The following is a 15183-nucleotide window of genomic DNA, read 5'->3' as shown; positions in this document are numbered from 1 at the left end:
AAATATTGATATATATACCATATTCTTCTCTTTCCTTCTGCTTCTCTATTTATTGAGCTTTCTTCCCTGCAGTGCAGCTGCACTGAGACTTTGTGAGCCTCTGACAATATTACTTTTACATGTCTTTCATCCCCTTTTGTTAGTGATCTGGTAAAGTTCTTCCTAATGGAATTATTATGTGGAACTTTTAAAGCTGAGGATTATGGCAGGGAATGCAAAGAAGATGGAGTGGGCAAGGTCAGGTGGACTTGGTTTATCTCATAGGCACCCAGTGCTCTTCAGTGTTCACACAAGGACAATCTCAAAGTGGGTATTTGTTTCTAAAAGGCTTATGCAAGTGTACTCCAAGACAAAGAGTAAAGAAGATCTCTGACTGTTTTGTCTTTCTGTTTTAAGAACAATAATACTTAAAGAACAAGTAACTGCAATAGTATAATTCTAAACATGTTTCATTCTACTTAATTTATTCATGCTTATCCACCACTAGGTTTCCATTTAACAGCTGTAGAGTATGAATTAGGTCTCTTCTGTCACAGCTGCACAAGCTCCACAGCTGTGGATATAAATAATGCTTCATGTCCTACAGAAGGACTGTCAGGTTCCTGGATGCTGGCTGTTACTTGAGGAAGTAATTGAAGGAGGACAGAGCCCTAAGTGTTCAGCTGAATTACTGAGGCAACAAAGTAGTTTGTATGATCAAATGACCACTTGATTCTTAGCGCTAGAGAGGCATTCTATGACACCAGTGTCAAAGCACTGGAGTTCCCAAAACTTCTGAGCAGCTTCTTGCCAAACCTGGACTGAAGGGGCTACCAGAGCTGCAAGTGTCAGGAGACAGCTTTGTGAACATGACGACTTATCAAACATTTGAACTCACTGTCTCTGTCCACTGGAGAATGTCCTTCCACGAGAAGCTCTCTGCAGGGAATTTCTCCTTAAATTGCTTTTCAACAGCTTCTGGCATGATAAGCTGTGGGTCGTTCATGAATGCAGCTAAGATGTCGGCTGTGCCACCAGACCCTGCTAAGATAAGCCAGGGAGCAGAATTTTCCAACCCGCTGCAAATTCTCTGTAGTTTAAAACAGGACATTTTTAGAAACATTTTAGAATTCATAAGGGAAAGAAAATGTTATTTAAAAGAAGGACTTCTAGCAAACCAGGAATAAATATGTACCTAAGTCAGATTCACTATGGAATCAGTCCAGGCTCCTCTAAGCTATTCAGATTTTTTGAATTCTGTAGCAGGTCATCCATATATAGGCCTCTGACTATGCTTCTTTTCATGACACATCTGCTGAGTAGCTAAGCAACCTGATTTGGACAAACAATGAATAAAATTTCTTTGACCCTGACTTTTTCTTTTCCCCTTGAAGACTCTGTTTCAGCATAGCCAAGTACAAGAGTAACCCTGTACAGAAATTACCAGGAGACTTTTTTGTATAGGCTTCTTTTTTTTTTCCTCTGTCTGCTAAACCTGGCAATATGTTCTGAAAATCAGGAATTTGCCTGTGGGAACACAACACTGGGCTACAGAAAAAAATCCACTGAATCATAGCAGCTACAAGATTTAAAGGCTACTAATTCTATTACTGGTGCAATTAGAATGAGTCAGGCAAGTTGTTGAGAGAGGAAAGCAGAGGCCATGGCATCATAATTACAAAAATGTCTATTTGCTGCCAGTCTGTTTCTTCCTCTGGAGTTATACAAGACTGCACTGATTCAATTATGATGCAGGGGGTTTTTTCTTTAGCTTAGGTATTGAGATTTTTTAAAAACTGTTTGCAGTCTCTGGGGTGTGTGTTATCCATTTTAAAAAATTGATATTCTAAAAAAGTGTGGCCAGTTATCCATTCCCAGTACATGTCAGTTTAGATAGAGCAACTCCAGCCAGTCACTTTTTGTCTTCCAGTCACACTGTTCTGTAAAACTTTGAAAAGAGGATTTACATGTCATAATGTGGGATTTTTCTGAACCAGAGATACTGGAAACACTGCAACATTTAGCTTCTCATGAAAGCAAGCAAGCAAGCTAATGAGGTGATATAATCTTTCTTTAAATAGTGAGATTTCTAATATGAGTGTGTGTTTTAGTCCAGTTGACCAAAGTTATGACAAGATACAAGAAACTGAATATAGAAAACATCCCCAGAAAGGAGTAATTTTTCTGGAAAGGGGTTACCAGCTTGTGTATCAGTTTCAGCACTCAGAAGCTTTAAATTATAGTTAAATTGTGTTTCTCTAAAGGTTTTCTAGACCTAGAGTATTATAAAAAAAAAAAAAGTAAAATTGTAGAGTAAAGTAAAGACTATCTCCTTGTTAACAGGTTCTTTAAGTTGTAGAACCAACATCTTTGCTGATAAGAATCAGCAAAGGATCAAAACTGATCCTTTGCTGAAGAAGATTTGGGATTATTATAAGACAACACTCCAGTCTTCAGCCCTATAATATACTTTTGCTCAGTGGAACCAGGACACTCCCATTTTAAATGGCATGTCCAGAAACCTGGTCTTGTGCTTCTTATGAGCTCTGGGACACACTGTTGTGTTTTTGCTTAACAGCACTGAAAGAGTCCCTTTTTTTGGTGTGTTTGTTTGTTTGGGTTTTTGTTTGTCTGTTTGTTTGTTTTTGTTTTTGTTTTTCTGTGTGTGTGTGTATGTTCTCAAGTAAAAACACAGTATTTCTGTTTCCCTAGATCTGGAGCTGGTTTCTATGGGTTAGTTTTGGGTTTGGATTCTTTCTTCCCACTGGACAAGCTGGCAATGGAAGTTGTAATGATCAGCTGGTGCCTATTCAAAAGTAAATATTTCTCCCAAACAAATACTGTCAAATTTAATATTAACAGAACTCAGTTCTTAATGGTGTATAGATGTGAAATTTGACTTTATTTGTGAAGTGCCAATAGATGTGTTTGCCATACAGCCAAATTTTCCATTAATTACTTGGCACCAGTTAATTTACTTTTCTAAAACTGAAAATAGCTTCTTACCTCAAGTGTGCCTGGTCCTCCATTTACCAGTAAGCAAAGCACAGGGATCTCAATGCTACCCGTTCCTGTGAAATAGATGGTTTAATTTAAAAAAAAGTAACAGCTTTCACAAACCTATTTCTTCACGCAAACCCTTGAAAATATTTCTCCTCTTATGTGCTGCTTTAGTCCCTACATGAACTTGCACAAGGCAGGCAAATGCAGAAGAAAATGGCAAAGGAAGGGAATAACACTGACCTAACAGAGGGGTCCTGGGCTAGGATTCAGGACAAAGGCACCTTCCCCCTGAAAATTTTGTGTGATCCCAGGCAAGCAGTCCAGGCTGTTCTGACTTCAGCTGCAAAATGTGAGTATTGGCACCGCTGTGTGTCATGCCACTGCTGGCTTTTTAATTTATGTGTTTACTGCAGGGTTGTCAGGTTGGGGAGCAATGGAGCTGCATTAGGGTGGGTTGGTGGGTTTCCAGAGAGGCACCTACCAGTGTTTACAGTAAGACACAGCTGGAGGTGAAAAGCTCTCAGTTTGTCCTGGATGTGTCCTGCATGTGCTGGAAGGGGGACTGGAGTCCAGGACAAAAGCCTTATGAAAGAAGGATTTAAGAATAGGAAGAGGCTGACTGTGTAGACTGGATAGGACTAGATGAGTCAGAAACAAATTGATAGGAACTATATATTTATTACTCTGCTTAAACAGCTGAAAGTTTAATTCAGCACAGCCTGGTGTGGTGATTAATAATAGCATAGTCTGATACTTTTGAAAGAGATGCTAATGAAATATTTAACATGTCATGGTATCAGGGGAAGAAATTATATCAGGACCCCTGTCCCAAGCCATCCTCCTACAGAGGCTCATATAGTTTTGGATGGTTTTTACTGTAAATGCTGAACTCTAATGCAGAAGTGGCTACAGATTGGCCTGAAAGAGCTCAGTCAAAACAGTAATATGAGATGAATGCCTCTTTCAACTGGAAGATAAAAAGCATTTGGTTCACACAATTTTTTGATGGTTCCCTTTGTAGATCTCCCAAAACTCAGTACAGATCTCTACTTGCTATTTGTTGTATGTCTTTTGGGATGACTACAGAGATCAGGTTAGACTGAGCTGTAGCCAGGATATGGTTGGCATATGAATGGCATAGTATTTTCACACCTCTCTAATGTGGTGCTCTTTGAAGAGTGACCTCTGTGACTACAGGTTCCTCCATGTATGATTAAGGCTACAAATATTCTTAATTTACCATAGATTTAGATAAAATTTAGCCAGAGGGGGGTCAGGTGGATTCTGACTTTACACTGTGAATCTGGACAGTCCTCAATTGCAAAGAATATTCAGTATATAACAAATTTCCTCTAAAAGAGTTATAGGTTTGTTTTTTTTCTTTAAATTGGGAAATTCCGCATGACCTTATTAAAGTGTTTTACTTCAGTACAGCCACATAGCTTTGCTCAGCTTGTTTATAAATGAGCTCCAATGAATTACATTGGTTTTGTTTATAGAAGATAACACTGAATTCAGTCTGTGCCAGCAAAATATTTGTCATATGAATCAGCATTCTTCATCAGAATTATGTTCCCCTGAGATTTGTTCAATCAGATTTGGTTTGTGAGCAGAAAGAGGCTGCTTTGTAACTCTCAGCATGGCAGCCTCAGGCTACCCTTACAGCCTGGCTATAGTCGCTCCTATCTGAGTCTCCAGGTAAAGAATATTCAGGTGCATTTGTGCTCTCAGGTACCTCTGTGCTACTACCCTATGGGCTGTGTAAGTGGATATTGCATTGATGCACACAGCTGTGAACTAGTCAGCTCTCCCTCCTGTTTCAGCTGTGCTAGCACTGCATGTGTGACACAAACAAAGCAAAGGCAAAAGTAACTGCATTATCTTGACAAGTGAGTTCCTTCCACAAATAGCAGTAGGAGACCTGCCCAATACTTAGTTCTTATGATAAAAAAAGGTCACAGAGATTCAGATAGACATTAGATGCTACGGTGTTTACCCAGGATAAGATTTTATCCCAAAACAAATAGGGCTTAAAATATTTCAGAGGGCTTTGGAACAAGTCTTTTCTTGCAGTGTGGGAGCAATTCAAGACCCTGCGTGTGAGAGGGGATAAAAGCATATAACAATGACTATCAATCTCTTAGAACCACTGGTAAAGGCACTTGAAGCTGGATTTATTTTCCATATGTTGTCTTTTAAGGCAATTTGAGCTGTGCTTTGAAGATCAACTTTAAGCTACATTTAAGGAGACTCAATAAAAGTCCAGATTCTTGGTTCAAAGAGCAGCTTTCATACTTCGAGTGTTACCACCCTTCTGCCTCTTACTTGATGACAAATGTGTTGACTTGGTCTTGTCTAAGTAGGCCACTGTCTGATGTCAGCACTGAGTTACCTTTGATAAGGCCAGGGGCCCGCTGTGCTATCAGTATCAGTCAGATTAGATGGCTCTGCAGGACCTGCTTACCCCCATAGCCCGTGCGCTGCTCCGAGATGAACTTCTCCAAGGTGAAGAGGAGCTTGGTGGTTCCGTCCGGCTCCTCCGGAGTGGCGTGGTCCACCAGAATCAAATGGGAATGGTTGTGATCCAGGGAATACGGTGGGCCGTGGATGTTGTCGTCTGACTGGTAGTGGACAAGACTTTCACTCTAGAGAGAGGAGGGGAGATGTCAGTGCTCTTTGCAAAGCCCAGCCGTGATTTAACATCCTTCCTCTCCCTTTCTGGGCCGTGTGTGCCCTGACACAGCTCACCACCCGTGAGACTCTTGGATAAACCAGACCCTTTAAAAAAAGGTGAAGATGGAAAATCTATTCCTTCTGGAAGCAGCCAGATTTGGCAGGGCTGATAGCTGGAGTCCCTGAAGTTTCCCTTCTTGGCCTCTGCAAAATATAGCGATATCAATCATCTCCTCTGGAATGCAGGTTTTGGAATTGTTTATTGGACAAATGGAAAGGGGCCATGAGACTTGATGATTGTGTATGGAGATGTGAAGCCTCAGCTGGTGTAATGAGGGGCAAACTATTAATTTCAGTTGTGTTTTGTCCATGTTTAGGCCAGTGAATAAGTTAGCCTGCTCCATGTTTAGGCCCTGAATAAGTTAGTCTGCTCATGTCCATTGAAAGATCCAATTTATACATAGCTCTATTTAATTAACAGGGTTATATGAAATCTGATGGTTATCCTCAGTTTGGAAATTGCATTCTAAAAGAGAGAGTGGCAGACAGATTTTAGAAAGGGGAATCTCTTTTATTTTGGATGAGTGGTGTTATACATTTAAATTATTTATTAATAGTTTTTGGGTTTTTTTTCATAAACTCATCTTCTAGGTAAAACAGAATCCCTGCTACAGTCTTTTGTTCTAAATATTGAACTACACACTTCGATATGTATACTTTTGTATGTGGACTTCGATATGTATACTTTTTCAAACTCCCCTTTCTTTCTTAATACATTTTTCTCTCTGTTGCCCATCCTCTTTGATACATCACACCTGGCTGTAAATGTCTGGTTTTTCTTTTTCATTTTCATACTCATTGTCCTCTGGCAAGCAGGTAGATTAACACAACTGTTTAAAATCTGCATTTCCTTCTATCATGCCTCTTTACCAATTCCTGCAGTGTTGCTGGGCTAAACTCAGACTGTCAGCTTGGCAGTTGTCACTGTGTATTGCATTTTCCTCACACTAAAAAGCAGTAAACTTGCATGTTTCTCATGAACAGCGAGTGCCACAAATTTCTTTCACTTTCTTCTCTCTCTCATTCCTTGGGGAAAGCTTCTTGACATAGTTAATTTCCTTCAGATTTTGCTTTGACAGAGGGTGTGCCTCTATTCTGCTGCCATGTAACATTAAGCCTCCTCACCAGAGATGTGGCCTTTGATTAGGACCTGGAGGCACAACAACCAATTGAAAAAGGCCCTTGGGGATTTTCCTCTTTATTCTCTGAAAATGTGGAAGTGATCTTTCAATGATGTTTAAAGCATACTATTAACACAGAAGAGATGGGAGGGATCTATTGATTTCAGGGCTTGTTTTTCTCCTTGCTAGTGTGGGTTGTTAGCTCTATTTTACACAACAAGCTGCTTGTGTTTAGTGCCAAGTATAAAGAGAGTTGGGTTTAGATCAACATCCCTGTCTGTAGCTCCTTTATCTTAAAGTTACTGACTAAAATCCAAAGTATCTTTGGGGGGAAGCTGCGCCAGAAGTCATAGGGTCAGGAATGCTCTTTGCAAAATATCCCTTGACAAAGAATTTGGGCTTTAGTTGAGCTGGAGAAAATAAAAAGAGAGTGCACTTGTTTTGTAGCTGCTGGTAGGGAAAGATCCAGATGTATTTGGGTCACTTAGCCTAGAAGGGAGGCGAAATAGTTTGCATTTGCAGACTTTCCTGAACAAAATCCACAAACACAATGAACCGAATTTTTTCCTTTGAGGCCCTTTTGGCCCCCTTTTGCAACACAAATAGGTTAAATTCTTCCAGCTAAAGAGTCCCACCTTTAGAGCACATAGGCGGCTGTCATTGGCAAAAAAAGCAAAAGGAAAAGACCAGTGACAATAAATTGCTGGTATGGTCTGGCAGTGTCTCAGCCTCTGTGTGAGAGAACAACTAGGTGTGAATTCAAAAGGCTGTCTTTGTCATTTATTTCTTAGCTGCTTCAGGGAAGTAAAATAGTACAGAGAAACTGTCATTAAACACCTATTTTATTGTTGTAATGTTTTACTTAGAACAGACTGTATATCCAGCGACAGGAAGGGAATGTTTTTGTTTTTTTCTCACCACTTCTATGTCCATTCAGCAGCAACACTGTCAGCAACAGTTTTGTTGGGTGAGGTTTTTTTATTTGCTGGTGTATTGTTTTTGTTTTCTTCCCAAGAACTTTGATTCCCTTCACGCAATTTGAGAACTCCCTAGAGCTCCCCATAATTAGGTGAAATCCTGCACAGCTCATATTTTTGACCTGTTGTATAGAGCAAGTTTTGTTGTGTATTAAATATCAATTCAGTGGCTACCTGAAAGAAAAATTTGTCCTGCAATATTTATGTCCGGTGTCCCATAAAATGAAATATACTTTTTGCAGTATTTATGTAATATCTAGGAGTAAGTGCTTCTGCAGTAAGTGGACAAGGGAGAAATCCATGAGAAGTCCCTTATTCCGCGGTATTTTCCTGAGGTTCCACCCTGTGCTGCTCGCTGGACTGATGCTAATGCTGCCACCCGCTGGGCACAGAGGGCACAGAATCCTCCAAACATCCTTGAACTCTGGTTCCTCCCAAAACATAGCTTAAACCCCACGTCATTTCTTCTTTGTTTGTTTGAAGTTATACCAAAGTTGTTCTGCCAATTGCTTATCAATTTTTTTTTTTAAGGACGCGGCTTAGATCCGAACAATGGAATAAGAGAAAAATACCTTTGCGTTATCCAGAATTTCTCTGCGCTGGATTTTCCTGAGTGAAGTTATTCCTATGGCAATCACACTGAGTCTGGATGAGGTACTAGCCAGGGCAAGATCTCGGACTGCTTGCACTAAGTGTCTGGTTACTCCCACACGCAAAGCACTGGTGAAAATCCAGGCACCTGGAATTATTTTTAAAAAGCAGTTAGGTGATTTCTTTGCATTGCAATGTGTTTGTGTGTCAAGTAACATTACTTACAGTACTGGATTTAAGGTTGGGTTTTTTTTTTTTAGACGGATAAAGTGTAGACAGATCTTGATGGACTATAACTTTTAGAATGAAAACATATGCAAAATACATAAGAATTTAATAAGGAAAACAAGAAGAAATTAGGAGCTCAACCAAATATCCTTCACGTATCTTCACGTGATGCAACATTGCCATCTGTACTCTGATGTTAATGTGCTCATCAAGAATGCTGTGTCCACTCTGGAGTTACTCACTGTCTACATCTGGGCAGAAACATCCCTGCACTTGGCAAGTGTGAATGCTTTACAAGGAAGAGGAAAGGCAAAGAGGCAGGGAAGCTGTTGACTTCAACTGAGGCCTAAACAGCCTCATGCAATCACTTCTTAGCAGAAGAGCTCAGGCATAATCTGCCTAATCTGGAGTTCTTTCTCCTGTTCTTGTGGCTGTGTGGAGGTACCAAAAAGAGCTCTGGCACTGGGCTGTCTCAATACAAAAAGCAAAACTGGTACAATCTTGTCTAGAACAGTGAAGCTAAACCAAGAGCTTGCTGTGAAATGCTCACAAATATTTTCACGGTATTTTGCAGGTAAGAATGGAGAAATTCTTATTTTTTACCTAAACACTCTTGTTGGACTCAAATTGCTCTGCTCTCCTCAGAATTATTTTGTTATGGCACAAAAGAGGGGTGATTTTATTTGTCCTCATTTTGATGCTTTCTACTGTCTCCTTTGAGAGAATTATATCAGGTAATTTTACACTTCAGAAATGGTTACTTAGAGTAATTTTCTTTGAAAGAACTTATTTTTGCTACTATAATGCAATTGCTTGCATTTTCAAAGGTATTTACATGAAGGTTGCATTCAGCAAAGTCTTGAATTTTCAAAAACAATCCTGTGAGCAGGCTCATTGTCATTACCAGATCACTGGGGGCTAGGTGTGAGAATCCATCAGGAAGACAAATTCCCTCTTTAAAGCCTAAAGCACTCACCTGTGCTTTCAGCTGCCTTTATAAATCCTTTCTTTAATGCATCCCTTAGCCAAGGCTTCATCTGAAAATTTTCTTCTCCCCCTACTAAAGAGATAACCAAATTGGGAGCAGGCAGCTTCCATTTGTTGAGCATAACTTCAAATATGATTCCAGGGTGAATGGTACTCCGGACTTTCATAAACTGCAACAAACATGAGAAAAACCCAATGAATAACAACAGGTGAGAAAGAGACAGTAAACATTCTGTTCATGGTAAATGCAGAGGGAAATTATCATCAACTTGGCTATTTAAGAAAAAATTGTTTGAGCAAGATTTGACAGAGATCTAAATACTTAAATGAATTTAGCAGACTTCTGCATAATTGCCATCTCACTAAGTGGGTCAGCTCCATGGGTTAGTTCTGTGTTGCAGAGTGACAAATCACACTCTCCTTTAAGCTTCCTCTTGAGCTGCCTTTAGTTTCACGGCAGCCTAGCAAAGGGAACAAACTGTAGGTGTTGTTTCTGCAAAAGCTGAAATATTTGCCCGATTTCATATCTATTTTTTGAGGACACGTTACAGGAATCTATTGCTTCTATTGCTTCTTCCAGTTCTGTATATATTTTGGATTTCTGCTTAAGATTTTATGATGAAACAAATCCTCCAGGCAGATTTCAGGAATTCCTGGGAATTCCTTCTGCTCTAGTACTAACTTGTGCACAGGACTAGTGAGGAGGTGGGTTAGTGCATATACATCCATCTCTGCATATCAGCAGAACAGAGAGAGAACTTTGAGGAAAACCTTGAAACAGCTCAAAAGTATGTTTAAAATGTAAAAGTTCTTAATGATTAATTTTTGGTGGGTTAAACTAGGGAAAGGATACAAAAAGGAAGGAAGCAGGGCACTGATTTTCCCCTTTTAAAGGGAAAAGTGATCACCTGTACTTGTATCATGCAATTGCAAATCAAGAGATTGATTTCTGAATATGAAAATGTTTCAGACCACGTTCATGTTCAGGAAGGCACGGTCCCTATGTAGGGCATAACGTGGTGCCTCCCTCTGGCACACTGACCCTCACTGTTGCAGACTCTGCCTTTACTGCTAAGAAGTGACAGCTGAACAACCGCAGTACTGTAAAAGGGTTGCAACTCCTCAGTGCCCATACCTTTCCATGTTTCTTCCCAGAAGCTGTGAAGTCTATTTCTCCTGTGCAGTATGGTAATTCTCTTTTGAAAGCTTCCTCTTTGTCACTGCTGCAGAGCTTGGTTTCCATTTCCTCCATTGAATTCGTAAAGTGGTTGAGCACCAGTGGATCAAGATGTTCACTGGGATGACAGAAAGTTGGTAAATAAGAAGCTATTTAAACTGGAGAGACCACAAAATCCATTAAAATATATCTAGATGAGTTTTTAGTCAAACATTTTACTTTTATTACTATCGTGCCTGTAATGTTTAGCTGAAATTGGAGGTCTTTGTACGAAATGTCTGATGTTATATACAAGAAGGCAGATTCCACACTGACACCGTGTAACCTAAGGTAGAAAAAGGCGTGAAGAAATAAGGCTTCCTGAAATCTCATTCAGCAGACAGAAAGCTGAGTTGCAAAGTGCAAGATCCTGCAATCTCAGAGCCCAAAGGTGACCCCGATTCTACAAAAGAGGAAGAGGAGCCTCAGCCACCAACTCTTTCAGGCAAGCAAGAGTGGAGCAGTGTCAGTGAGTGTCTGAGTCATGGTTTCTTGCTGTCACTGTGCCTTATGCTGCTCTGACCTCTCTTACCTGACAGGAATGCTAAACAACCAAGTGGTGACGTTTGTTTGTCTGGAGATGCTCTCTGCTTCCTGCAGGAATAGGCTATTTATCTGTGAGCCCAAGTATCTAAGGCCAGGCTGTCCTAGAGCAAAGGTCATACAGCAAGAGTTGCTCTTCTGCATTACATGAGGCACTGGAAAGGTCTGCCTGCTTTTCCTATGTTACAGTTTGACTGAACTGACAGAATTACGATCTGAAAAACACAGATTTGAACTTCTGTGCCTTATTTTGATTCTCTTCAAAACAAAAGCAGTGAAATAGCTCTCTCCTGTCTGCCTTCAGCTGCATGTTGAACGACATAGTTGTTTTTTTGTGGGTTTTTTTTTTTTTTTTTTTTTTTTTAATCCTTGTGACACTAAGCCAGCAATGGTAATCAGCACTGTAATAGTTTTTATTTCCTAGTCTGAGAGCTCTGCTGTGGGATTGAGTGGGTCAAACTAGCAAATCTCTTGTGGGTCTATTAGGATGCTCCAGTAGAGGGAGCAAACCCTCCAGGCATTCCCTTGGGCTGGGAAGTCTCCTGGGAGTCTGGATCTCAGCTGCTTCACCACAGCTGCCTCTGTATTTTCTTCCCTTCTTTTCTGTTTGCTGTGAAAACGTTGCTTTTCCCTACGAGTTGCCTTTTTCCCTGTGATCTGCCTCTGAAGAGTGGCTGTGGACCCTGTTATGATTTGCTTCCCCTACAGCTCTGTCACAATTCTGTATCCGCCCCCAAACTCCTGTCAGAGATCACTGCTTTAAAGATCCTTGTTCTCATTCTCCCTGCCCGCATGCTGCTCCCTTCTGGAGAGAACAGAGTGGTTACAGTGAACACTGACGTAAGAGACTAGTCTGGCTGAGTCTTACCTAAGAGAACTTCTCTTGGATCTTCAATAGTGGTAGTCACAGCAAAGCCCACCACTTTGTCTGCATCCACTTTTCCACAGGAGGAACAGCTTTATCTCATAAGAGCACTGAAAAGAATATTCTGGGGGAAAAATAGCTAATATGGAGTAATAATAACACATTTTTTATTTATTATTATTATTATTATTCATGTAGAAATCACTTTCTGGAACTTGATGACAGAACAAAGGACTTAATTAGAAAAAACCTATTCAGGACTGAATTTCCAGGGTACTGTAGTCATGGTTCATCATTGTCCTAAAGAGTACATATTTATTTATAGCTACACACATGCAATAAAATTGAAATAGACAGCAGTTTACAAAATAATCCAATGGTTAATTTGTCCTCAAGTGTTTCATTTTAAGTCCAGTTATCCATTTCTTCTCTTTTGGAATAAAGACACTAGGCTGCTGAGATTTATAGAGAGCATTCTTGCATTTGGGTAATTAATGACTTTTACCTTTCTTTTTCGAGAAATAGCACATTATTTCATTTGCAGTTTAGGAATTCTGGTTCTCAATGGTAGTATGAGGCAAAAATAGGTAAGATGCAGAAACAAAAGCTTGGTTCACAAGCTTTTATAAGGCTGGAAAGTGAGGAAAACACCTGTTAACTGGCCAAGACAAATACAATGCCACATGAGGAAGAACTTCTTTACTGTGCAGGTGACTGAGCACTGGACAGATTGTCCAGAGAGGGTGTGGAGTACATCTCCGTGCCTATATTCCAGAACCATCTGGACACAATCCTGTGCTTTGTGCTCTGGGATGACCCTGCCTGAGCAGGGAGGTTGGACCTGCTGTCCCACCCCGGTCCCTTCCAACCTGACTGTTCTGTGCTTCTGTTTTATTATGAACATTGCAAAATCACCAGAAGAATCCTGGTGCATAAGACGTGTGCATGTGTTTCTTAAGCACAAACTGACCACATCTGGTGTTTCCTTACCTCCCTCTATGAGCTGTCTCAGCTGCTGCAGTGTAACCCCTCCCTGTTAGGGGCAGAATCACCAAACACTGCATGGATCTGCTCAGGGGCTGCCCCTCACCTTGCCACCACTTTGCCCTGCAGTGCAGCTTCACTACACACCCATCAGTCAGCACATGGATTGAGTTATGTCCCTGATGTGTGCTCCCAGCAGGATATAATCAGCCCTGTCATTTCCTCCTGGATTGTCAACACTTCTGTTCTTAAAAAGCATGTGGGCATCTCACCCAAAGTCCTCTAACAGGCAAAGTAAACAAACTATGTGATATAATTAAGGTTTTTCAGAATACTTTTCTCCTGGGTTTAATTCAGTCTTGTTTGGCTTAGTTGCAGCTTTCACATGGGTGTCTGGTGGTTTCAGGGGCTATTGCTCTGAGACTTGAGGCTGTACTAGATTGCAAGTGTGTCAGGTCACAGTAATTGGGTCAAATCTCCGTGGTGGAAGTCATGACATGCCACTGCAGTCAGCTCAGCTGTGGCCAGCTTACGTCACTGAAACATCACAGAGTGTGGTTTAATTGCAAGGGTCTGGGGCAAGCCTGTGCCTTGGGAAAGAATAGACAGACTGCCAGAAAGAGGAGGAGAGTCCAAGCACTTTTAGGATGAAAACCAATGGGGAATGATATTTCATAATTTTCTCCCTTTATGTATAGTATTTTGGATTGAACTGTTTAGAAATTTCCAACATTCTTTTATCCTACTATTTAAAGGCTTTCCCTGTGCATTATCTAAGAGAATGCATTAAATTTAATGTCAAGATTACTTGAAGGTAAGAAATCTGAAAAACTTCAGGAGTAAGGAGAAAAAAACCACCCACAAAAATCTTGTCTGCACCAGCATGTCCATTCATATTTTAAATTTTGTGTGTATATCAAGAAATCTTTCTTTAGTTCTGGTTCAGACTTAAGTACATATATTTCTATCTAGGCCACTGCTACATATCTAAGTTTGTAGGTCAAATTCTGTCCTAGATGTTCCATCAACTACAAATACAAATATCTATGGAAAGAATGTACCTCTAATGATTACCAGATTTGAAATATAATCTAGAAAACTATTTCTAACTTGCAAAGCAAGTTAAGACAATTGATGAAAAGACAATTGCCAGTTCCACCTACAACTGGAAATGTGAGTCAATGTAATTTACATTACGGATGGCCTGGTTAAATCGTTCCAGATGTCAGCCAGTCTTGTGAATCATTATTTCTTTAACCTCATAAACGGGAGTTGTAAGAGTTGTACCATTGCATAATCCGGTGATGCTGGAGCTTGCAGGTCCTAATGTTCTTTATTGCTTCCTTTTGGATGGTCCTAACTGCTGATTTCAGCACTCGAGATTTCTGGGATGTAGGAAATTGTCAGGGAGCAATCACTCCAGGGGGCAGTTGTGATGGCTCTAGGGAAGCTCCACAAGGAGAGTCCTTGCAGAGATTTCTTTCTAAAGGATTTATTCAGAAAAAAAATGTTGAGATCAGACCCACATTTGGACTCCTATGTTCCCTCCTTTATGGAATTTCCCCCTCCTGTCTCTGCTTCCTCTCCACTCTCCTCTGCCATGCCCTTTCTCCTACAGCTTCTCTCCCTGTATCCCCCAGCTTTCCACTGTCTCTTTCCACCTACTGTCACTGCCACCTAGTCCGCTGTGAATGTGCATCTCTTCTTCCTTGTGTGGTAACACAGGACAGATTGTTCACTTCTAAAGTGGATGAGAAGAAAGTGGGCCTGCTTCACCCTCCCTTTAGATTTTAACCAGGATTAGGCTGTGTCCATGGAAGGAAGAGAGGTCAAATTTGAGGCTTTCAAACATGTCTCTTGAAAACAACCTGGTTTGGATGGTTTGACCTCAGTTGTTGTCTTCAAGGCCAATGGTTCCATTAAGAGAGTAGGTGTGTGGCAGTCATTAGCTCTCAT

The 15183-nt window shown here is 40.6% G+C and overlaps 1 protein-coding gene across 1 annotated transcript in view; it reads right to left on the bottom strand.

Annotated features, from left to right (window-relative positions):
- Positions 1–10871, bottom strand: part of TRPM5 (transient receptor potential cation channel subfamily M member 5) — a 35912-nt gene extending 25041 nt beyond the window's left edge. The window contains exons 1-6 of the mRNA XM_066320881.1: positions 10755–10871; positions 9609–9789; positions 8386–8552; positions 5447–5627; positions 2986–3050; positions 878–1069 (exon numbers count right to left, since the gene is read on the bottom strand). Of these exons, the coding sequence (XP_066176978.1) occupies positions 878–1069; positions 2986–3050; positions 5447–5627; positions 8386–8552; positions 9609–9789; positions 10755–10871 (903 nt within the window). The remainder of the gene's footprint in view (positions 1–877; positions 1070–2985; positions 3051–5446; positions 5628–8385; positions 8553–9608; positions 9790–10754) is intronic.
- Between the last annotated feature and the right edge of the window lie 4312 nt (positions 10872–15183).

The sequence above is a fragment of the Sylvia atricapilla genome, chromosome 6, assembly GCF_009819655.1.
Source record: "Sylvia atricapilla isolate bSylAtr1 chromosome 6, bSylAtr1.pri, whole genome shotgun sequence".
NCBI lineage: Eukaryota > Metazoa > Chordata > Aves > Passeriformes > Sylviidae > Sylvia > Sylvia atricapilla.
This window is presented reverse-complemented; position numbering and strand designations above follow the sequence as displayed.